The 24,881-nt window shown below is 39.7% G+C and overlaps 1 protein-coding gene across 17 annotated transcripts in view; it reads left to right on the forward strand.

Moving 5' to 3' along the window:
* NRXN1 (neurexin 1) overlaps window positions 1-24,881 on the forward strand; it is a 1,136,941-nt gene that overhangs the window by 570,612 nt on the left and 541,448 nt on the right. For all 17 annotated transcript variants that reach the window (XM_045885018.2, XM_045885009.2, XM_045885012.2 and 14 more), the window contains 2 exons: window positions 17,556-17,729; window positions 23,853-23,972. In XM_045885018.2, the coding sequence (XP_045740974.1) occupies window positions 17,556-17,729; window positions 23,853-23,972 (294 nt within the window). The remainder of the gene's footprint in view (window positions 1-17,555; window positions 17,730-23,852; window positions 23,973-24,881) is intronic.

Consider the following 24,881-nt stretch of genomic DNA (forward strand, 5'->3'; position numbering starts at 1 on the left):
AAGAGTCTAACTTTGAGGATAGCCTTTTAAAGCGGGAGATAGCATTGAAACTGGAGGCAAGCATCTGTTGTCCTGTTGGTTAAGCTGTCTTTATGAGGTTTTTTTTTTTTTTTTTTTTTTTTTTTTAGTTTGTGAGGAGCTGAGATTTATTCACATTACTTTAGTTAATGGGAGATTGTTTTAAGGATCCATTAGGAAGAGAGACAAGAGATTGTCATACTGGGATCTCAAGAGCAACCCTCCTAGGTGTTCCCTTGGACACAGATACGCACTGCTCCCTAATTCCAAACTCCACCACCAATCCCAGCTCAACTGTGTCTACTCCCGCTTAGAGATCATTTCTCTCTGCCCCCTGGCTTCTCCTACTCTTGGCTTCTGCCTCATGACTTCAAACTCTTGCTTTTGTGCCTTGGCATTAGCACGTTGTCTCCTCCTCTCTCTCTTCATCTCACTTTCAAATTCCCCCAAAGACATGATCTCCTACAGTGAATGGACCCTTCTAGAACGTTAAGTTCATGGGCTTTTGCCCTGCTGTTTTGGGGTAGGCTCCCTTCCTCAGGCCGAGTAGCTGTACACACAGAACTAGATTTGCATTGGCATAAAACCTGAACTTGAAACATGATCCCTGGGAAGGAGACCATGGGTTGGAAGACCCTGTGAGCTTCTTAGAAGGGAGTAGAGTGATTTGCTTATTCAGAAGGGCCCTGAGTGTCATGCCAGAGGTGAGGAGGAGGGAATGAAGGGGTTTCAAGCAGGAAGGTAGAGTTCATGGTGCAATCTACAGTCATTCCTTCAGCTTCACTGCAGAGGATGGGGCAAGCTGGGGGAAAGAGACCACTTTGCAGGCAATCGGCACAGTACAGAACAGAGACAATCAGGCTCTGAGTATGTAAAAGTAAGACTGGACATCTGTTTATGTTTCCCACACAAGAATTGAAAGACAATTAGAGATATGAAACTATTGTTTCTCTCCTGGTATCTCCCCTGGATTCCCAGGCTTTGCAGAAATCAGTCTTAATCTGGTCTCTTTACTGCAAGGCCTTTGTCAGCGTGTTCAAATCTCACTGTCACCCCCACTCCCAATGAGACCTCTCCTCCCCGTGCCCAGTTGTCTTGGACCTGCTGTCTGACCTTGGGCATGCAAGTTCCTCCTTCTGCTTCCCTATAACCCTTGGACCAACTTACCCTAGTGAACAGACTTTAAGTTCTTTATTCCTGGTCAACGATTCTGCTTTCTTTTGTATTCCTCCACTCATTGTACTTGTTTTGGAGTCTCTTCAACACTGGACATAGGTTTTCTATGTTTAAACTTTTCTACGCCCTCTAGGTTTTCTATGTTTAAACTTTTCTACACCCTCTAAACCTATTATTTGAAGTTTACCTTCCCACCATTAGGATCATAGGAGCTTAGAGCTCAAAGTAATCTTAGGGACAAACTGGTCCCTGAGTCATTTCTTTTACAGAAGAGGCCAATGTGCTCAGGGGAGACGGGCCAGCATCACCGTACAGATAACTAGTGTTTCTAGATCTGGTCTTCTAATTCCCAGTTGAACACTTTTTACAATAGGCCAGGGAAGACAAGTTTTATTGCTCATAGCAACTCAGTTGGCCTGGAGCAACATGCTGAAAAGAAATCTGAGAACTTCTGTGGGCTTACTGGAGAAGACTCTTCATGTGGTCAGCCTAGGCTCAAGATGGAGACTGGTGGTGTGTTGGCTTTTTATTTCTGGTGCGACTTTAAAGACGTCAACCCTTCCAATTTGCAGTTGCTTTAGGGCAAGTGATACAGGTGCTCAAAGCCCCGATGCTGGTTTCTGCTCACCCTTGACATTGGCTGAGCTCTGACGTCTCAGGCCTTGGCTTGTGTGCTTGGAATAGCAGAGAGGAGGTCATGTTCCAGGAGAAATAGCCTTCCCCGGTCCTCCCACAGCAACGTGTGGGGTCCTGGAAATCTGAATCTAGTGCTCAAATGCCTTTTGGACAAGGTTCCCATTTACTATGTCCCAACAGGACAGTGATTAGACAAGATGAGCTCTTAGAGCTGGTGACATTTATGCTGTGGAGGAGAAAGTACCTACAGGTGCTGACGGGGGTTCTTAGTGGTCAGGTACTGCTCACAAGACCTCACCTCATTGTAGCTAGGCCTTCAGTGTCCATCCCTCTTCAGGGAATTCCTGGCATGAAGCTGAGATGTCTTCTTAGAAGTTGAGCTTCTCGGTCAAGAGCTCCCTGCATCAGAACCATCTGAGAAAGCAAGTTTGGCCAACATCTCTCTCACCAAAGTACTTGAGTCATAAAGGGTTTTTATGGCCAACCTCTTTTTTTTCTAAAGCGGGACTTAGACAAAGGTCTTTGGGGGTGCAAAAAGCATAAACCCATTTAGACTAACTTCAGTGAAAAAAGGGGAAGTGATGCAAATTATCTTTCAAGGAACCCAAGGGCAAGAGGGAGGAAGTTTTAAGTCCTGGACCTCATGAGAGCTATATTTAGGAAACCTGTCAGCAACAAACCAGCATCTTCACTCTCTTGGTCTCCACTGGGGCTGAGATTTGCTTTCTCTTGGCTCCCCCAAAAGCCCTCATTATTCTCCCTCTCTGCATACTGGCTTTCCCTGCAATCACAGGCATTGGAAAAGGGATTCTCCGGACCTGGCTTTTCACCCCTGAGCAATTCAGATGCCCAAGAGAGACTCACTTGAGTTTAGGAGTCCTAGTGCCAAATTCTTAGAGAGTAAAATTGATTGCAACATACGTCCTCTCTGTGACCAGGATGAGCGATGGTAGGAGGCAGGGTCATACTGTACAAATATGAATTCTCTGGATTTGAAGAAATATTTGGACAGACTACTTAAGAGTATAAGTGGAGCCATTGAGGGCTCTGAAAAGTGATCTGTAAGCTCCTATGCAAAAATCAAGGTGGTGGTGTGTCTGCCTTGTTCTGGAGCAAGGGTTGGGTGGGGGCTACAGCCGTCAAGATGGTAGAAAACTGGGCTTGTCATGGCACCAGAATGTTCGTATGACTACATTCATAAATGCTTGCATGGACAAAACTATCCCGTGTGTGTTGTGGGACTGTTGATCTGGGGTCAGAGACAGCACGTGAGATAAAAAAGCCAGAAGCAGAAGTCAGAGGCTCATTGGATTTTTGGGAAACACAACAGAGAGAGAATGCTAGATTTTTATCCTCTGGAATTGGGAAGATTTACCAGGCTCTTCTAGATCTATAAAGGACAGAGCGGCAATGGCTGACTTGTGGTTAATATTACATTTGTTCCTTACAGATCTCAAAAGTAGATATCACTGTTCCTTTCAGCGGTGGTTCCATTTAGTTAGGGTTTAGTAATAATGCGGGTCCAGACCTCTTTTACTGTGACCTTTGGGTCACAGTAGTTTTTAGTTTCTCCTTTTAATCCTGAACAATTCCTCTCAAGCTGTGGTTCAAAATCAGAATAGACTGGAAAGTGAGTTGGGCTTAGCACAAAGATACCCCTACCATTACAGAGATAGTTCAGAGCCATTTCTGCCCTCCTGACTCTTAGCAAAGCACATTTTTCATGGCACCGTGCTGCTCTTGGCCCAGTATTTTTGACACACTGGAGGGCACCTCCAGTACTACTTTGGAACTACATTAGGTCAATCAGGCTTTCTTGTTGATGCCATATTAATGTGGCTTTCTGTTTCTGCCCTTAAAAGGGGTCCTTTCTTCACGTTCTGCATGGAGCACTGGGTGTTATACACAAACAATGACTCATGGAACACTACATCAGAAACTTAGGATGTAATGTATGGTGCATAACATAACAAAAAGAAAAAAGAAAAAGGGGCCCTTTCTTGACCTTTGCAATTAATTATTGTGGTTTTTTCTTGAAAATAAGCAAGAAGCAATATAGCATTGTAATTAAGGACACAGGCTCTCGGGTCAGACAGACTTAGGTGAAATAGCATCCCTACGATTTATTTTATGTGTGTCCTTAGGCAAGGTACACCACTGTTCTCTCAATCCTGTGTACCCTTTGCAAAGCATCAGCTAAGAGATTTACATAGATTATCTCTTCAATTTTCATGACAAAGTGGTGAGGTTGCTCTACTAAGCTCCAAGTTACAGATGATAAAACTAAGGTAAGGCTTAGGGAGGTTAAACTTCTCACCTAAACAGTAATGATAATGATATTGAATGTTATATAGTTATAATAGTTATTTTAACCGTTTCTGAGGGCTTATTGTATCCCATGTACTCATAAATACTTGGCACATGAGGTCTCATTTCTCACAACAGTGCCCAAGATCAGCCAAAGTGCTCTTTGAAGCTCAAGGGTTTATAAGGATGGGGGATCTTGTAAAGCCCACCCAGATATGACAGGCATTGGCAATATTTAAGCCACTTATCCAGGTTCCTTAGAACTTGCTCATAAACATTCTTGGGCAGGCTGCACGAGGCTCCGCCGCCTCTCCTGCCCCTACCCACTCTTACTTCATTACACCCTCTACTTGCATTGCCCACCATCTGTTCCCCTTGGAGCTCCGGGACTGGAAAAAGACTTTCCCAAGCCCTTTAAGGTCCTGTGGCACTGTACTCTATCTACAACACAGCAGACCTTTGGCATTTATAAATCGGACAAGCACGGTTCCATCTATCTTTGAGAAGCTTGATGGTCTGAGAACTATTAGTACTTTTGCAGGAACACAAGTTTGAATCCTGCACAGCAAAGGGGTGATATGCCAAACTTAGTGTTTTTGTGAAAGAAACGGTCTCCTGGCCTGGCATTTGTCTTTGTTCAGAGACGTATAAACCGCCTTCATTGGTGCCATCAGCATCATGATTAGTAACTTAATAAATAATGTCATTTATTGAGTATCTATGTGCCAGACACTGTGTTAAGGGCTTAAATGTGAAATCGTTCAATTAAATAAGCATGATGTTCAAATATAATCAATCTATAATATTATTTTTTATCTCAAGCCATCACTTCAAAATGTATTTGTATCATATACTGGCTTAGAGGAAATGTTTGGGCTCACTGTTAAGACAATTCTATAATCATTTTACATTATAGAACTTTATTTATTTTTTTTTTTAAGATTTTTTATTTATTTGACAGAGAGAGATACAGCGAGAGAGGGAACACAAGCAGGGGGAGTGGGAGAGGGAGAAGCAGGCTTCCCGCGGAGCAGGGAGCCCGATGTGGGGCTCGATCCCAGGACCCTGGGACCATGACCTGAGCCGAAGGCAGGCGCTTAATGACTGAGCTACCCAGGCGCCCCACATTATAGAACTTTAAAAAAATTTTTTTTTGCAGTCAGGAAGTCTGTACATTTTACATTGGGCTGTCTGTCTCAGACTCAGATTATTTTATATCTTTTGTGTTGGCCCTTTAGCCAGGACTTAAATTTTGATATTCTTTTCCATAGGTGTGGCTTCTTAATCTTTACAACAGTTAGATGAGTGAGATGTTAGTGTTTCCATGTTACAGATGAGATGTTAGTGTTTCCATGTTACAGATGAGAAAACGGAGACTCAGAAAGGCTGAGCGAGTTGCCTAGAAATAGAATTTGAACCCAGGTTTATGGAAGTATTTAAATACTACTCTGTGTATTTGCCAACACATAAAAAAGGGAATTTCTTCTGAATGTCTAGAGTGAAAGATACTGCCTTTTTTGATCTTAGGGTGAAATGTTATGTAATAAAGAAAAAATTTCCTCTTCCATATAGAACTTCAAACTTGCACATGACTACATGTATAGTGCTCAAAATTTCACTTGTGGTAATTACAGGAGAACTGGATATTTCTACTATCATTTTCCACATGTTCATCCACACAAATGCTTGCGTAGAACCTATATATTGGTTCTGTCTCCTTAGCCCCTGAAGTCTTTTTCAAGCACTATAACTAACAATTTTAATTGTTGATGTTCTTAATATGTATTCTATAGAACACTTATATTTATAGGTACTTAAAACAGGCCCAAGAAAATTAAGTACTTGGTTGGATGATTGGACATTGGCCTATCAATCAGTCTTTAGTTTGTACCTGTAGGCTATTTGCAGTCCATTCTGTTGTTAAGCCCTCCATTGTCCTAGCCTTTAGGGAAGGTTGCCCACACCTCCCTGTTACCCTTTTTGTCATTGTTGTTAAGTATTTGCTTTTCTCCGTAAGAGTAATTTAAATATTGGAAAAACAAAGTATTTGGAGACATGAAGCAGGGAATTACAGTATTCCAGTGGGATTTGATAGCCTAATTGAGAATATTCCATTTTTCAGGCACAGAAAAAATCCCTTCTTTGGGGAAAAAAAAAATAGAAAATGTCAGATACATAAGAAAAAAAATAAGGGTTTTATTTGACTCTATAAAGCTCCTGTAGGGGCGCCTGGGTGGCTCAGTCGTTAAGCATCTGCCTTTGGCTCAGGTCATGATCCCAGGGTCCTCAGGAAGTCAGGGTCCACAGGAAGCCTGCTTCTCCCTCTCCCACTCCCCCTACTCGTGTTCCCTCTCTCGCTGTGTCTCTCTCTGTCAAATAAATAAATAAATAAATCTTAAAAAAAAAAAAAAAGATTCTAAATCTCCTGTATTTTAGAAGATTTTTGGCAATGTCCATAAAGTTTTTTTGGTGTACTTTATATCATTTTTGTCCTTCCATGCTATCCAAAAAACCACTAGTGTTTGTTTTTTTTTTTTAATTCTGTATATCCTACTTGAGAACAAATGCCACTTTTTTGACCTGCATTAAACAGGCCATTAGTATAGGGAAGAGCTGTTCTTCTAAACTTACCCTGCATAGCACTAGATCTTCCCCACCCAAAATAAATGTTCCTTTATTTTGAAATAGGAAAAGAAAATTCTTTGAGTGAGGAAAGTTATTTTGAAAAAGAAAGAAAGCCAAATTGCTATACAGAGCCACTCACAATCTTAGGAAAGAGAAGATTTGCATAGGTCCTTTTAGTGGTCCCTTAGTTATAAATCTCCATTAATTTCAGGAACAGTCATTTCTAAACTCCTCCACCTGTTCTATTCCTGTCACTGAGATGGTTTTTAGCAAAAATAGGAGGCCATGTAGTTAGCAGGAGAAGAGGTAGCCTAGGAGTTGGAAGTTTTTGTGCCATTCTCCTGGTACTGGTTGCATTGCCTTGTGCAATTAGCTCACCTTTTCAGTAGGGTCGTTTGCTTACCTGCACGTGGGGTTAGTAACAACTTCCTACCTATTGGGAAGAACTGGTATGAGGATCAAATGGAATAGGGGGCGGCAGAGCACCCGAACGGAGGTTCTGTGCATGTTTAAGGCATGACATTATTTTTGAGATGGAGAACCTCTGCAAGCTGTGTGTGGTCCCAGAGAACATCACACACTGAATGGAAAATGAAACAGGAAATGGTGACAGGACTGTCTGATGCTAAAAGGATGTCTAAGGTATCTACACTGGCTGTCAATCGGATGAGGAACAGGAAAAATAATGATACTGTCTGAACTGTTTTTTCACCTAAATGCCAATTTACGAAGCCATGAGACAAAGTTAGCTTGGCATGAATTTATATGCCCGAACTCGTACCCCATCTGCCATGATGTCACTGGCATAGAGTGGGTTTAAAAGAAGATGGATTGCTACACACACCTCCATAGCAATTTCATTTTATTATTTCCCATTTAGCATGCCCACCAGCTTTCCCTCACAGTCTGTTGGCCAAACACACAAACAGAATCTGTCTTCGAGTTGTAAGTTTTATAATCCTCCTCTTAAAACAAAAATTCTTTTTTTGGGCAAGTTTGTTTTGAAAATATCAGAACCAAAAATTTCAGAATGTCAAAAGCATTATGTGTCCTTTTTATAAGCATAATGACAATATTGATTCTTAAGGCTCACTACAAGGAAAACAGTAAAGTCTGAATGTAGACTTGATCAGAGCCCACCCCGCCTCCACCTGTTCATACACAAGTATTAAGTTGGGCCATCAGTGAATGCAGATGTCCTACTTAACTCTTTGTAGGAGGCAATTAAAAAATAGCTGCCATGTCTAAAAGTCAAAATTCGGGAGTCCTAAGAATTCTACCCACTCATCAGAATTTTGGTACCTAATATTCAGGTGGAAGCAAATTGGTTTTGTCTCCATGAGATTACTCCGTTAGCATGCAGTTGAGTCTCCCATTGTCCTGGGCATCTGTATTCGTGTGTGTGGACTCCTGCTAACATTTATTACTGTTACTTTCCTCCACTGGCCAAGATACTCTAAAACATCCCTGTGTTTTAGAACAGTGGAGCTGTCCAAATTGGGCGCTTGCGACCTTAGTATACAGTGTATAAACCAGTGCAGAGTCGGTGAAAATTGTCATAGTCTCCGGGGACCTGTGTTTGGAAGCAAGCCCTGCCATTTTCTAGCATTGTAGCCTTGAACCATAGTGTCTTCATCTGTGACATGTTCTCCAAGATAACCGTTATTCCCTTTGTCACTCAGCAGACAAAAATCAAATGAAATGATACCTGTCCAAGTGCTCACTGAAGTTTAGTATACTGTACCAACATCAGTCATTGCTGTCCTCTAAAGTCAATGCTGTCTTTTCTGGTTTTGACCGTGGCAATGGTTGGGACTCAAAGCTGTGGGGAGGCTCTCTCTCTTACCCAGACAGGGCTCTGTACATTTAAATTCAGTTGTCTCCATGACTCTTGTGAAATGGAGAGTCTTTTTAGCAAAAGCAATCTACTGTTGGATGTGGGAGCCTACTGTAGGATCAGGAATACCTGTGGTTGGCAAGGAGCTAAGAGACAGTAGCAGCAGACCAGAAAGACTCTACTCCTAGAAGTCCTTGGGTGGTGGCCCAAGGGCTGTGTGGAGTGAGACACCTAAAAACTCATAGTTAGTGCAGATCGGGATGAAGAGATTTCCTAGGGTAGAGCATCAGGAGTCCACAAAGTTAGCTTGGTGCTGTTCTATGGCCACAAACAGTAAATGCATGCCTTCCTGTGATGCCAACAGGGGGGGCAGAATAGAAGAGTCTGGAGAAGTAGTGTAAATGGTCCACAGTGTGAAGTGTACCTATGGAGGCCACATAAATTAGATCATGTTTTTATGGAGCAACACAGAGAACAACAGAATAGCTAGAGACAGAATGAGGCAGAGGGCCAGGGTGGGCTGGAGTTTCATTTCCCACAAAGATTTTTGCACTTATTTTAACTGCAAAACACTCCTCAAGGGGTTCTCATCAACACACATTGATAGCCTAAACTGTTTCTGTACTTCTTTGTCTGCTTCTCTCTGCAAATAAATTCAATATATGTTACTTAAAATGGATCATGGATTGGGGCACCTGGGTGGCTCAGTCAGTTGAGTGTCTGACTCTTGGTTTCTGCTGGAATTATGATCTCATGGGTCATGGGATTGAGCCCGCCTCTGGCTTGTGCTCAGAGGGGAGCCTGCTTGAGATTCTCTCTCTCCCTCTCCCTCTGCCCCTCCCCCCCATGCACATTCTCTCTCGCTCTTTCTCTCTCTTTAAAAAAATTGATCATGGATTACTCTATTAGAATGGAGAAAAAAAATGCCACTGCATTGAATTCTCTTAATGAGTTGGATGGCTTCACTTCCACATGCAAGAAAGAAGTCAGTAGAAGAAAAATCCCCCAAAATTAACTTCATTATTTCTCAGGTGGAGGGAACGAGCGACAAACATGATTGCTGTATTCGTAAAACCTTCACTATGTCTTTATTGTTCAAGTGATTATTTAGTGAGTGTAAACCCACCAGTCCATCCATTCACCCAGTTATTCAGTGACTACTAAGTGAAAATGAGAACATGAAGATACTTAGTTCATGATGATTTTTCAAGGAATTTATAAAATAACAGGAAGATAAGATAGTCACACAAAGAACTGGGGAAAAAATAAGGTGGTTGTCAGAAAAGAGGTTCAAAATGTTACGAACACTCGAATACTGCTAAGCCTCTGGTTTTATTTAGAAGCTGGAGGGAAGTATGGAAGCGATCAGAACACAGGGGGAGACTGATATGGTGTTGATGAGGAGGCTAGATGGTGTCTGGGACAAGCTCTGGCATGAAAGGTGTACAAGGGGAAAGGTAGACAAGAACTGGAAAAAAAAATTTTAAATGGAGGGACAAATGTCTGAGGTATTGGCAAAGCTGAGTCATCAGTTCTTGGCAATAATTTAAATGAAAGGTGTGAGATACAGAATGCAGTTTAAAAATGATTTTTGAAATTTCAGTTTGGGTAGCAGGGAGATGAGAAACATGAATGCTGTAAATAGGGAAGTCTAGAAGTAGTTTCCCAGTGCAGGGGAGAGATGATGGCTTGATTTTTGGCTGAGCTTAGAAATCCAGGGTAAGCCTAAAGATACGGGTTTACAGGTGTTTACTACAGAAGTAAAGCGAGGTCATTTTAGGACTAAACCTTATATATCAAGGAATATAGAAAATATTCTATAGAAAATATAGAAAAGTTAAGGAATAACAAATAAATCAAACTGGTGACCACTGAGCATCTCCTCAGCAAAGAGTTTCTAAAACCTTTTTTTTTTTTAAGAGACCTATAAAAGACACAGATCTTGTATCTTGGAGCAAAACATCTACTTGAATTGCCAACTTTGACTTTAGTATTGAACATTTGGTGTCCTCTGATCTTACATGTGGTCTTGGAGGGTGTTTTGTTGTTCAATCCCGTGTGTGGTTTAAGTTTCCATTTGTCTATTCTTAAGCCTAAATGTGTTACAGAAATATTAATGACTCCCCATGCTTTTGCCTTCAGTAATTTAAAATAATTTAAGTAGTCAGAGGAAATAGTGACTTCAGCTCTCTCCCCAGGGGGAAAAAAAAAAACATGAAGTAAATAAATGAGAGTTTGTTCCCTGGGAATTAAAGATGATTTTTCTTCTAACAAGGCACACCTATTATAAAAACAGGTCTAGATTTAATTTGTCTCCCAAAGAAAAGCCTGTATTAAGGTATATGGTCAGTATTTGACCTGCGGATGTTCATTTGTAGATGTGCAACAAAAGATTAAAATTAAAGATGATGATTCAAATTTGGGGGCAGAGTTCATTTATTCCCTAGGGGAAGGGAAGGCACTTTTCCTGCAGAATAACTCTCAGAAATTAGCCTGTTCTCGAGCACCTGTGTGGCTCATTGGTTAAGTGTCTGCCTTTGGCTCAGGTCATGGTCCCAGGGTCCTGGGATTGAGCCCCACCTCGGCTCCCTGCTCAGCAGGGAGCCTGCTTCTCCTTCTGCCTGTCGCTTTTCTTGCTTGTGTGCTCTCTCTCTCTCTCTCTCACTGTCAAATAAATAAATAAAATCTTTATTTAAAAAAAAAAAAAGAAAAAGAAATTAGCCTGGTCTGATTGCACTTTTTCTACCAGCCAGTCACAACAAGAATTGAAAGGGAAGTTAGGCTTGTGTCCCAATTTGCTGTCCAAGGTCCAATCCTGCCAAAGCAGAGCCTCCAGAATTGTACTTTCTCCAGTCCAGCCAGCAAGAAAGAAAGGCAGCGGGTATTCAGCTTTTGCCCCGCCCCCAAATGCTACTTATAAGAGATTGAGAGAGCCTTCTTAAGTTTCCCTAGAGTTTTAGCCATTCAAATCTACAAAGCACTTGTTCTTTTTAATGTATGCTCTTTTTAATTAAAAGGAAAGTGAGATGTTTAAGAAGCACCAAAAAAAAAAAAAAATCATATGAATAAACAGGAAAGCTGAGTCAAAGAACTAATTATACCTTGATACTTGCATTCTGCTGCTGGAAGGTAGAGCTTGGAGTCCTCGCTCTAATTGCCGTATGCTCCCTGTTTTAACAAAAGAGAAAAAGTCTTATACCACTTCATTTACCTGCTTTTGGTTGATGGCTCCCAAGCCGCGCCTTCCAGCCTCAGCATCTCTTCCCGAAGACCCTGGTTCCTATCATCTGATCCCTATGGATCACTCCTACTCAGATTCCACATGTTTGGTGTTAAATACTGTTCCCTCACTTCTGTCCAAATTATCACTGCTTCAAATTCTGTTGTCTCCTAGCCTACATGACTATATTTTTGGATTTCTCATTGTCTTTTTTTTTTTAAACCAACAGTCATAAATTCTGTTGTGTTATCCAATAGACTTTGACTTAACTGATCCAACATTATTTATCATTGCCTTCCACCAAGTCTGGCCTTTTATACTTTCTTGAATGCTGTATTTATTTTATCTGTTGTCTTCTCCAGGGCTGGCACTACATTTATGCTATTACAGAGTAATGTATCCTATACTTTCTTCAGGTCTAAACTCTTCCATGATGCTCCACGTTATAATCAAAGTCCACACGAGCCTTTTATTTTTCTGATTTTATAAGGCACATTTAGCTTGAATCTCTTGACCTGGCCCTTGGGCTTTATAGAATTCTTGTGTTTCGGGGCGCCTGGGTGGCTCAGTTGGTTAAGCGACTGCCTTCGGCTCAGGTCATGATCCTGGAGTCCCGGGATCGAGTCCTGCATCGGGCTCCCTGCTCGGCGGGGAGTCTGCTTCTCCCTCTGACCCTCCTCCCTCTCATGCTCTCTCTCTCTCATTCTCTCTCTCTCAAATAAATAAATAAAATCTTTAAAAAAAAAAGAATTCTTGTGTTTCCTAATCTGTTTACATCAGATTAGAAGATATTTATCAAATCATCGTCCTCTTGTTGTTACCAGGTTCAGTGCAGCTGGGTTTGTAAGAGAAAACGTCAAAGGAGCCTCTTGAGCTTCTTTACAGCATAGGGCAAGGCATACGTCAAGTACACACGTGACTGTAAACTAAAGTCAAATAAGATGTAAATTTGACATCTTGTCATTCCATTTATACTAGAAACAAGGAGACAACCTGGACTTCTCATTCTTCTGTATCACTCACTACCATCAACCTAGAATGAGGTACACTATAGATGTACAGTCCTCACCAGACATACCAACACAGTCACACCAGTAACCCCGTGTGCTGAGTGCATGCTCTCTACCTGGCGCTTGCATACCTTCTCTCTAACCCCCACAGCCTTGCAAGGTAGGCGTTTCACATATGAAGAATCTGACTCTGAAAGAAGTTACGTAACTTAATGTGCCTGCACTAAGACAACCAGTAAGTGGCAGGGCCGACGTTTACAGCCACTTATAAGTGAAAAGCCTGTGCACGATTCCCTCCTCATTACTGTGCAACACTGGAGTGTGGATATCTGTGTTATCACCTCAGATCCTTATACAGATAAGTCTTGAGAGTGTGTATATATGTTGCACTAGTCTAAAGATAAGGGTATTCTGAGATTTCTTAAAAAAAAAACAAAAAACTTTCCAAAGGCTTGAGGTTATCTGGGTTTATGCATGCTCTCAGCATCTCCTGCTAAAAATGCCCCAGTTCCATCATTGCCTCATCAGTTCATGCGTGGTCTACTTAAAGGACAGGAATAAAAATCAGCCCTTCATCAGCTTGGAGAAGGGGTAACAGACTGGCCTCAAGTCTGTAGGAACCTGTCTCTTATTAGACGTCCATCCTGGCTTTTGTTCACACGTAGGGTCATTAAAAAGTATATCCCCCTTCCCATGTACAGGATTTTGCCTGCAAGATCCCATTAGTGCTAATGGGTCATTTTAACTTGCATCACCTCCAGGATCAAAAGGAGAAACTGCATCTTTGATGAAGGGCTAATGCTACATGGGGCTCAGGCCACTTAAGGGTTTCCTTTGTTCTCTTCATAGGCCAACCCACCAGGGGACTTTAGACCACCATCTACTATACGAAGAGTTTATAAAGACAGTATTAAGTGGTGGTGCTAAGTGCAGCCTCGGTAATGAAAATTAGAATGCATTCCCTACTTATAAATCACAATCTCATCCACCTTAGTGTAGGATTGAGGCTTGTATCCTGCACTACTTGAATCAATATTTTCTGCTCTTTAATAACACAAGGGAAAGATTACTACTTCTTTTCAGTAATCTCTGAGAAGTTGTTTGGGCGCATATGTTTGCCAAGAGGAAAAAAACAGGATTGTGGCAGGAAGTGGGGAAAGGAAGTAAGTAAGCTCTTTAGAATTAGCTCTCGCTGTGTGTTGCCTTAGCATTCTTTCTTTCTTGATTCCTTTCTACTGTGACCTCAGTCCATCAGGTGGCTGACAATGTGTATTGAGTGCCCATTGTGCTTGTCCCCCAGTATGAGGCACTGGGGGAGAATGTGAAACAAATAGAGACACAGTCTGTCTCTTCCAGGAGGTTACAATTGGAAAGAGGAAGGGTGGTTAGCAAACATGTAGTGTCCCATACATAACTTTCAGTATGAGTTCTACCTCCAAAAAGCCCGAAGCAGTGCCGAGAATTCTTCACTTAACTCCCCTCTGATCTCTAACACAACATCCATTAGGCCTGGAGGAGAGCTGAAATTTTCTAACAAATTCAGTTCAACAAATGAATGGAGGGAGCCTCTCCTTGCATTGATGTGTGATGTGTAACAGTGTAAATCTCTGCCCAGAATCTCAGATGTGCAAGAAAGGTAACTCTCTATTTTTCTGTAACTCATCTTGGTTTCCAGTTTGAGTTCTGATTCTTTGAGTTAGTGAAAATGTAATCTCAGGGCGCCTGGGTGGCTCAGTCGTTAAGCGTCTGCCTTCGGCTCAGGTCATGATCTTAGGGTCCTGGGATCGAGCCCCGCATCAGGCTCCCTGCTCAGCGGGAAGCCTGCTTCTCCCTTACCCACTCCCTCTGCTTGTGTTCCTTCTCTCACTGTGTCTCTCTCTGTCAAATAAATAAAATCTTTAAAAAAAAAAAAGAAAAGAAAATGTAATCTCAGACAATTTTAGTTTCCTTATTTCCCTGAGATTGTGTCTAAATTATTTGCGGGGGTGGGGGGGACTTCACTGTACCAATCTTTGGGGAGATAGAGATTACACAGGAGCTGGTCTCGAGTATTCTATATTTATAACTTAGGTGCCCACTAAATTGCCAGCATCTTCATTCTCGTGTGCATGACCCATTAAGGTCATTCTTTTTCTGTTTGTTTCTGTGAAACTCTGGGAATTGTGGTCCTCCCATATGACAGCTGGAATATGGGAAGTTCTGTGAGGCTGCCTAAGTTCCTAGCATGTCTAAATCTACCAGGCACTCATGTTTTCCCAAGGATTTCACTGTTGCCTCTGGGTTCTCTTGAGGAAGTGCACACAAATCAATGTCATTCTCTAAACTTACCTAAAGTTTTGACCTCCACCGGGGCTCAGCCCTCAAATTAGAGCACAGTGTCCGCTTTTTGGTATTCATCGATGACGATGCTCACATTTCTTTTCCTCCAGTTTTCTCTCCTGCTTGCCTCATGAGGGGCAGGAAAGATTTATTCTTCTCATGTAGTTGCCTGTATATTCTATCTCTTTCATTTCTTTAAGAGTCTTGGCTTTTAAGACTTAAATGCAGAAAGATAATTTGGTATCTTTGGTTTTTGATTCTTATCCTTTCTCTGAGATAATGAAAACACAATGACTTTAAATTTAAGTGAGAGGAAAATACCATGGAGAAAAAGGAAATAGCGTGAAAAAAACAAGATATTTCAAAAATAGTATCCCATCTCAGATGAAAACCATCCTATTCTTTAATATTAAGAATATAGTTAGTAGGGCGCCTAGGTGGCTCAGTTGGTTAAGCGACTGCCTTTGGCTCAGGTCATGATCCTGGAGTCCCTGAATCGAGTCCCGCATCGGGCTCCCTGCTCAGCAGGGAGTCTGCTTCTCCCTCTCCCGCTCCTCCCTCTTGTGCTGCCTCTCTCTCTCTCTCTGACTCTCTCTCTCAAATAAATAAATAAAATCTTTTAAAAAAAAAAGAATATAGTTAGTAGTCAAAGATGTTTTATTTAAGAGGGGAAGTAAACACATTCAGTCCCTTCCGTATAAATTATGTAGGACCAGTGTCATCCTAGTGTAATACCTAGAGCTTTAGTTAATAGGTCAGGGACCTAAGTTCTCAGTTTCTGGGGCTAAATGACTTTAAGCAACTCACTTTACTCCTCAGTACAATTCAGGACTGTTATATCTGTGGTTTGATTTCAGCCTACTTAAAATCTAGTAGGTTAGCTTATCACTGTTTCGCGGATGCTGGCAGAAGACAGAAGCTTTCTGGGTAAGAGACCAAGAACTTTATTACTCATGACTCAACAAACAGGATGAGCATTCACTTGGGTATCAGTTCTCCTTTATCCCAAGTCCCATGAAGACAACACAGAGGGACCCAGAGAAACATTAGGAATGTAGGAGTTTTGTGTTACATTGGGGAAAAGGCATCAGGTGGTATGAAAGTTAGGATGGTTGAAGTGAGAGAGAAAATTCAACTGACAATGAAAGTTCAGAAAAGTAGATAGCTCAATAGAGTATGTTAGCAGAGCTTTTAAACAGGAACATATATTATGGAATGTGGGGGTTACCCTCCATATCTTCTGCATTGATTGTTTACTGAAGTCAGTGAATTACATCTACTCAGTGCCATACAGATATGGCAGATAATCTTTGATAGGAAATGAAACATAATCAAACATGGATTGCAATACTTCTTTTAAGTAGTGGCCCATGAAGTTGGGAAATCTCACACCTAGAGACATGAAATGACAGAGCAGAGCAAAGTGTTCCATTAGAAACTGCAATAAAGGGGCACCTGGGTGGCTCAGTCGGTTAAGCATCTGCCTTCGGTTCAGGTCACGATCCCGGGGTCCTGGGATCAAGCCCCGCATCGGGCTCCTTGCTCTGCGGGAAGCCTGCTTCTCCCTCTCCCTCTGCTGTTCCCCCTGCTTGTGTTCCCTCTCTCTCTCTGTCAAATAAATAAATAAAATCTTTAAAAAAAAAAGAAACTGCAATAAAATTAGAAAAAAAAATAATAACTTTTTAACAGATCCCCGAGCAGCATAAAGAATTCACAGTGGTATAACTTCACCTAAAAAAAAAAGAAAAATCTGAAAAAGGATGTACTATTCAGATATGTGCAGACTATTACGGGAGTCCGTTAGTGAATAGGATAAGTACAAGTAAGGATAATGGGCTTAAGCCTAATATAAGAGATAATTGTGGACCCTAGAGAGAATTTGTTGAGCTTCTGATGAACTGAAAGACCCAGAGTTCTCTAAGCAGAAGGTTGATTATCTACTTCCTATTTTTACTGTAGTGGATATTTCCTATATTTATTTTATCTGATTTAATTCTCATGAAAACCTATAGAACAGATTTTATCATTCGTATTTTAGAAATGAGGTTTCTAATGATCAGAGAAACTGAAAAAAAAAAAAGTTAAAAGCCGTAGAGTTGGTAAACAACCAGGCTTGGATTTCAGTGCAAGGATATGCAACTCCATGGCCCATATTCCTTTCACTTGGCTACACTGTATTGAGCTTATTCAATTCCCTGTGGAAACAGCTTCTAGAAATGTCTTTGAGTGCTGATATATTACCCAAACACTTCTGTGTTTTACACTTTTAGGAAGATATCTAATTATAAGTTGACTTTTTTAAATTAATGAAATATAAACCAAACTGTTTTTTTTTTTTTTCTGACTTACTGTATGTTTAAAGGAATGACAAGTTACTTTTGTGACCAAAACTTTGATCTTCCCACAGGTGATTTGTATATAGGAGGAGTGGCTAAAGAAACATACAAATCTTTGCCGAAACTTGTCCATGCCAAGGAGGGCTTTCAAGGCTGCTTGGCATCAGTTGATTTAAATGGACGACTTCCAGACCTCATCTCAGATGCTCTTTTCTGCAATGGACAGATTGAGAGAGGATGTGAAGGTACTAGATCTTTGTTAATCAAACTCTAAGTAATTCTAATTCCACCCATAAATAAGAACAAATCTCTCCAGTCAGCAAAACTTATTTCTGCCTACTGTTCAAGCCCCAACATAGGGCTTAGAAATCCTTATTTGTGGGGCGCCTGGGTGGCTCAGTTGGTTAAGCGACTGCCTTCGGCTCAGGTCATGATTCCAGAGTCCTGGGATCGAGTCCCGCATCGGGCTCCCTGCTCGGCGGGGAGTCTGCTTCTCCCTCTGACCCTCCCCACTCTCATGTGCTCTCTCTCATTCTCTCTCTCTCAAATAAATAAATAAAATCTTTAAAAAAAAAAAAGAAATCCTTATTTGTGTTTTTCACTTTTCATCCCATAAATCCTAAATTTTCTGGACTGTTTGCAAACCTACAATAAGGCCTTGTGTAATATGGGGGTTCTGTGTATGGATCTTGTTATTTTCTAATCCTTTGTATTCGATAGTCTGCCTAATTAGTGTATTAGTCAGTTCTGCAATGCCTGCTTTATAACATTAAATAGATACCCTCTTTGGACTAAAAAAGTAGATTTGCTCCAGTAAGTGTCAATCAACTTCATACTGCTCGTTTCAAATCTACATTCAGCAAGATATAACAGGACAGTAAAGTTCAGGTACGCATCGTCACATCACTATTCGGTTTGTATCTACCTGGCACTAGTTTCTTCTGTATATCATCAGTTTATTTTAGCAAAAATAGGTTTCTTCTATTACCCAAGACTAATACTCCTTACTTGAGAAATGTGCTCAAGTATCTTTCTGTTCTTTTGTGCTCTCTATCAGACTAAGATCTGTAGAAGTACTTTTTGATTGCTACTTTCATTTTAGATCATTTTCATTTCAACACCTCAGATTATTTGAGCCAATTCTCCCTCCAGAAATGTAATTTAATCACATTATCCTGAATTCTGGGGCTCTGAATGTGTTGCTCCTTCTCCTTTAATGTTGAAAACAGTTTGGGCTATTTTGAAAATTTTAGATTCATAAGGAAATTTCATATGGGAGAGGCAAAGAAAGACATGCGAATTCCTATCCCCCAGGAGATTATGAATCATCTCTCCTGGGCCAAAATAATGCCATTAGATTTAGCAATTACCTAAGTATGTGGAGGGTTTTTTTTTAATTTGAAAATACATTTTTTTCTCTCTGTGATATATATTCCTCTGAAAAGTCAGGTGAAATTCAAACTGTGTTTTAATCCTGCCAGAAGATAATGCTATTTAATAGAAGCCTCCGTTGAATTTTTTTAAATGTTACTGCTATATTTATTTTCTTTATTTCAATTTTGGTATAACACTTGTAAAACAAAGAGAAATTGTTTTCTCCAGTTTACCAAAGGAAACAGGATCATTAAGTGAATAATTCCTTCTACTGGGTGGATATAAGAATGTGGTTCATAACTTGGATTTTTGGAGGTGATCTAACCAGTGAGAATATATTTTAAAAAAGAGGAAAAAAGTACTACAAACTCCTGACAGTATTTTTTTTTTTCAAAAATAGGCCTTTCTACAAGTTGCTTGGTAAATGACTTCTCACCTACAAGGAGATGTTAGGAGCAGACAGACACGTTCACAGCTAAACACCCACAAGATGGAAAACAAAACACACACACATGACCCCCCACCACGGGCACATAGGTGATGTGTGTGGGTGGGTAGAAGGGAAAACTAATGAGGGGAAGCTGTACTAAGAAGAAAATATTTGCGGAAATGATACTTGGTTTTATTTTCTAACATAATCTATTAAGCAACTTGGTTAAGATGATTTTACATCCTCTTGGGTAACAAGCTATTATTTGAACATTTGAAATTGTTCAGTAGGTTATGACATTGGTTCCTTCCTTACCTTATCTAGGATGCTTTAATATCTGAGCTTTAATAATTCTTAGCTCTTTTTAACCCCCTTTTTTTTATTCTTAGAATGTTACCATGTCCCTGCCTTTCTGCATTGACACTTCCCTGATTTTTCCATTCCAACATCAAGATTAACAACTTTTAATTTATGATTATTTCTATCCTCTGCAATTCCTAAGAATAATCTCAGATATACCTGTCATAGGTGTAATTGATGAGGTACATATGTTTTTAGGAGTAATGATCAAATTCTAGACGATTGATCAATTCTCTCTCTAAAGATAGTTGTCTCATGGAGTTTTAAATCCAAATCACATTGGAATCACCTAACTTTTATATTAATAGAAATACTGTAAATGTGACAATAACCAAATGATATCTTTCAAGATTTTCCCTCATTCCTATCCAACAAGACCCACAAATCTTCAAGCCCTTTTCATGTAAAAAGTTCATGGTCTTTCCTAATAACGACTTGCTGCCTTCCATTTTTAACTAACTGCATTGGTTAATAGCTGCTTATAACACACTAGTGAGGAGGGGAGGAAGCTTGCCTTGTCCAAGTGCCTTCAGATGAATGTTTCTCAAACTTGAACCAGTATCAGAATCCCCTGGAGAATTGTTAAAACCCAAATTACAGAACACTACCCCCAGGGTGGCTGCTTCAGGAGGACCCTAAAATTTACGTTTCTAACATGTTCCTACAATGATGCTATTACTATTGTTTCAAGGACCACACTTTGAAAATCACTGATAGGGTAGCATTTTCCTGCTTGCGTAAGAGAAAATAGAGACTGGTAATCCACCAGTAATCAGGCTTAGTTAAGCTCAATACCGAGTCAAGATAACTTTCGTACATGAAGTCAAGGGGAAAAATTAATTCAGACACTCTTTGCATAGTCTCCTACTATTCAGCCCCAGAACTATTATAAGTTACAGAAATACTTAATTATTAAAGCTACCATTGATTTAGCATTGGTGAAAATAAGTTTACATATGCTTTTTCATTGAATCCTCAAAACTATGTAAATTAGGCAGTGCTGACTTTTTTTAGATGAGTAAATTGAGCCTCGGAGATGTAAGGTGACCTTCCTAAGGTCACACAGCTCGTATGTGGATGATGGAAGCTTTGAACCCAAGTTTGCCATACTTGAAAGTCCAGGCATCAAAACGCTTTCCTCTCTTGCTTCTTTGGTTTCCAGAGATTTTAGTTTTACCTTCACTTCTTTTCTTTTCCAGACATATCCTTATACTTAACCACTTAATACAAATGTCCTTGTGGTTTGTTCCCAATTTTATTCAGTGATAAACTAAAAGGAACATTACATAACTAAAGGGAAAATAAATTCAGGGCTTTGTCTTGCGCAAATGCCTGTCAGTGTTTAAATATTGTTCTTAGAAGGTGAGTATTTTGAAAAATGTGTCTTGTCAGGCATAGGCATACATTCTCTTGTAATACCTGAATATAAAAAGACTGTTGTGATAATGAAAAAATAATAATAATAAAGCACGTCTTTATGCTCACATAAAGGTTTGGCAGGTACTCTGAGTTGCTGTTCTACCATATGGGCACATTCACCTTCAGGATTGTAGTTCTACCATTTTTAGAATTTAGTATTATGTTGCGATTGTGTTTCTGATAATTTTTACAAAAATAAAAGTAAAAACGATAATCTGGCTCTTTATCCATTCCTGTTCCTGCTCTTACCTTCTTCTGGGCAAGTAAGGGAGCAGCCTCAGATTGATAGCCAGCCCCCGACCCACACGGGGCGTGCACCATTCCCTGCTCCTCTACTTGTCCCAGGAGAGAATGTGCAAAGGAGTATTGCTTTAAGAGTTGTTTGTTGTTTTGTTTTGTTTTTTCAAACAAAAATTATTTCAGTCTCTAATGTCGTGGGATAAAGATCATTATACCACCTACCTCTCACAGATTGGAGGAATCACCAAAACTAAGCAGCTTAGTGGTTCTTAGTTCTTTGATGAGATAGGTGAGAAAAATGGTGACCTCCATTCAGGGCTTCCAGGCCTGGGAAATTATTATTAATAATAACAACTATTATTATCATTGCCATTAGTATACCTATTATTGCTGTTATTACATAATTAGTTCTTACAATGTTATGGTTTCTTAATTTGTGAAAACTCACATAGGTTAGGCTAAATTCAACAACTTTCTATGAGGAATACCTTTACTGAGAAAATTGTAATAGAAATACCGTTGTAGCGAGCATGTTTAAAAAGACACTTCACGAAAATGTCAATTTACACAAAGGCTAATTACAGGTAGTTCTCATTTATTCACTAAAGCAGTTACCTCACAGGCTCTCAGTGTTAATAGAATCTAATTGGGCCAGCATCGTTTTTATATTTCTGTAAAACCTATAAAGTTGTGTTGACTAGGAAATATCTTCAGTGTTTTACTCTAAAGCTATTTAGATGGAGGGCTTTCCCTTTTTAACCTTCCCTAAGATAGTCCTTATTAGTGAAGTTCTATTATAATAAATATTCACAGGGCAGTTTAGAAGAGTTGAAGGGAATTTTGAAGGTGGGGAAAATGCTGACAAAACTCTGAAACCCTTAAGTGGTGTAGGCCCAGCCTGGTAAGAACAAAGGTAAACACTCCACACTGAAAGCTTTTAGAGGGATTTTTTTTTTTTTTTTAAGTGGAATGGTATTGCAGTCTGCTTTTTCCATCCCTTACTTGTCTCATCCGCCCTGAATGATATATATAGTACATTTTGATAGTCTGGTGTCACTCTCAAGTCCAGCTGTTGGCAGTGAATGGCTGGCATCACAGTTTCAAGCCTTAATTGCAATAGCCAAATAAAAAGATGTAGAGGGAAAGAGAAACGGAAAGGGATAATTGGTCTGCTAATGACCATGGTCTACACTGTATGTGCACAGGACAAATGGAGTCACATGCTCCAAATAAGCAACGTGATCACTTCGGTAATGCACTCATATCTACCCAAGAGAGGAAAAAATACAAAAGCTCTTTTGATGTCTTCCATTACACGTCATCGGCTCAATTAATCATTATATATGTATATATACACACACACACACATATAGTAAAATTCTAGTAAATTACCGCTTTCTCATTTTTGGCTTCTCTTAAGATTTATGGCTGTTAGTATTAATTTGTTTGCTCTACATAGCATTTTTTTCTCCCCCCTTTACAACAGCATGCTTTTTGAATCTGAACGTTCTTCTGTGTTTGCCCCATTTTGGTATTGCTTACTAACATTTAATATATTTTGCTTTTTTTTTTTTTTTATTTTGCTGACAAAGTTGCATTGATGAAAGCTGACTTGCAAGGTAGATAGCCCTGTGTGTAAAAAACAAGACTGAAACCCCCTAATACACAGTGGAAACCCCAAAATAACATTTTTTTTTTTTACATTTTTGCAGTAACTGTTGTTTGGGTTCAGATTTAATTTTTCCCCTTCTTGAACATTGTGCAAGAAACCTTATTTTATAGCATAGTTTGCATAAAGGCTTTCAGTCTTGAATATGTTTGTATAGTGATTGCCTCTAGTGCTTTGATCATCTTTTTTTTTTTTTTTAGTTCTTTGTTTCTCAGTGTTCTAGTTATGATTCTTTAGAAATAGACTAGAATTCTTTTTACTCATGTGTTAAATGGGGGCATGTCATTTATACAGACTTTTTCATTTTATGTTTAACTGCATGAATTGTTAAAGCATGTGAATTGATACTTGCCAACATACCTATCTAAAACACCCAACAACCATAACTTTATCCATAGTTTGTGCAGGGAAACTTCTGGAAACTTTTAGGGTATTTTCGCATAACTCTTTTCAGTTACTTTGCCAATCTTTATCTCAATTTCATGAAGCTCTAATCTCCATTCTCATGGTGTCTCTATTCATTGGTCAGAAGTTAAGGAGATCCATGCATTTTTCTAAAATCCAAATGGTGATAGAGAATTACTGATGATGGAATGAGATTACTTGCTACCATGATCGTACTAGAAGCTATGTGCTTGCTTTTACTATTTGTTGTTTACTATTATAATGTATTCTGTCCTATATTTGAAACTTCAGAAAACCTTCCTATTGCAGCTTCTCTGTCGCTAATTCAGGTGTGTGAACTAGAACTTTCAACACTGGTTTGGTTATGTAATTTGAGATGTTGGCAACTACTATATGTGACCTAGCTCATGTACAAAACACTTGTAGATTTTTTTTTAAGGAACCCAAGTTTCTTTCGGGTTAATTTTGCAGGACCCAGCACAACCTGCCAAGAGGACTCCTGTTCTAATCAAGGTGTGTGCTTACAGCAATGGGATGGCTTCAGCTGCGACTGTAGCATGACTTCCTTCAGTGGGCCACTCTGCAATGACCGTAAGTGCCTCCCTGAGTATGGACTCAGATGGTCATCATTGCTTCCAGTTACTGTGCGATGCCCAGAGTCTAAAACTAGGAGTCTTTGTATTGTCTGTAAGTTAAACTGTCACAGTGAGAAGAAGCAGTTATTTCTACAGAAAGGGCATTTTTGAAATACTAAAGGATTAATCAAGGATGCCGTTAGCTAAATGCTGTGATGGTGGTGAGCCTTGGGTTTGCAGCTGTTGACTGTAATTTTTTGAATTGCTAATGGTCACCTTGTTGAAAATATCTTTTTTCATTTCCTACATATGACAGTCCTCCCCTGGTTTTCAAAAGAGATTTCTTACTGCTTTCTATTAAATAATATTTAATTCCAAAAGATTACATGTTGAGGGCTGTAATTTTCGTGAAAGGCGACATGTCTCATTATGCCTCTCTTTCTGTATCTTTTTAAACCCATATCTGCCTTTTGCTTTAAAAAACAATGTTTAAACTTTGTCCTTCAAGTACTCTCTCTTATATTCTAGCCACTTGTGGGTTTTTTTTCCCTTTAGTCTCACAATATATGCATGACTCAGAAACACAGCATTCATATTATATCATGGAATATCTGTTAGTGCCTAATCTATATGGTAGCAGTGAGAATTTTAAGACTGAATTAACTGGTATATAAGATAAAGTCCTATTTCTTAACTTTCAAATAGATTATGCTTTACAGCAATGCATCAGCATGGTAAAAGCATTTTCTACAAAACAACAAATTCCACTATATTAAGAACATTCTTCTGACAAAGCTTCCTGCTTGTGAAACAGAGTGCATAATTTATATTATAAATGGTACAACATTTAAGGAAAAGCTCTAGGATGGAGGATGCAATGATTGAAGTTTTGGGCTTTGGGACAAAGGCTGGGCTTGAGTATGGA

The sequence above is a fragment of the Mirounga angustirostris genome, unplaced genomic scaffold, assembly GCF_029215605.1.
Source record: "Mirounga angustirostris isolate CCGP_5_RB_7025 unplaced genomic scaffold, mMirAng1.0.hap1 SCAF_10, whole genome shotgun sequence".
NCBI lineage: Eukaryota > Metazoa > Chordata > Mammalia > Carnivora > Phocidae > Mirounga > Mirounga angustirostris.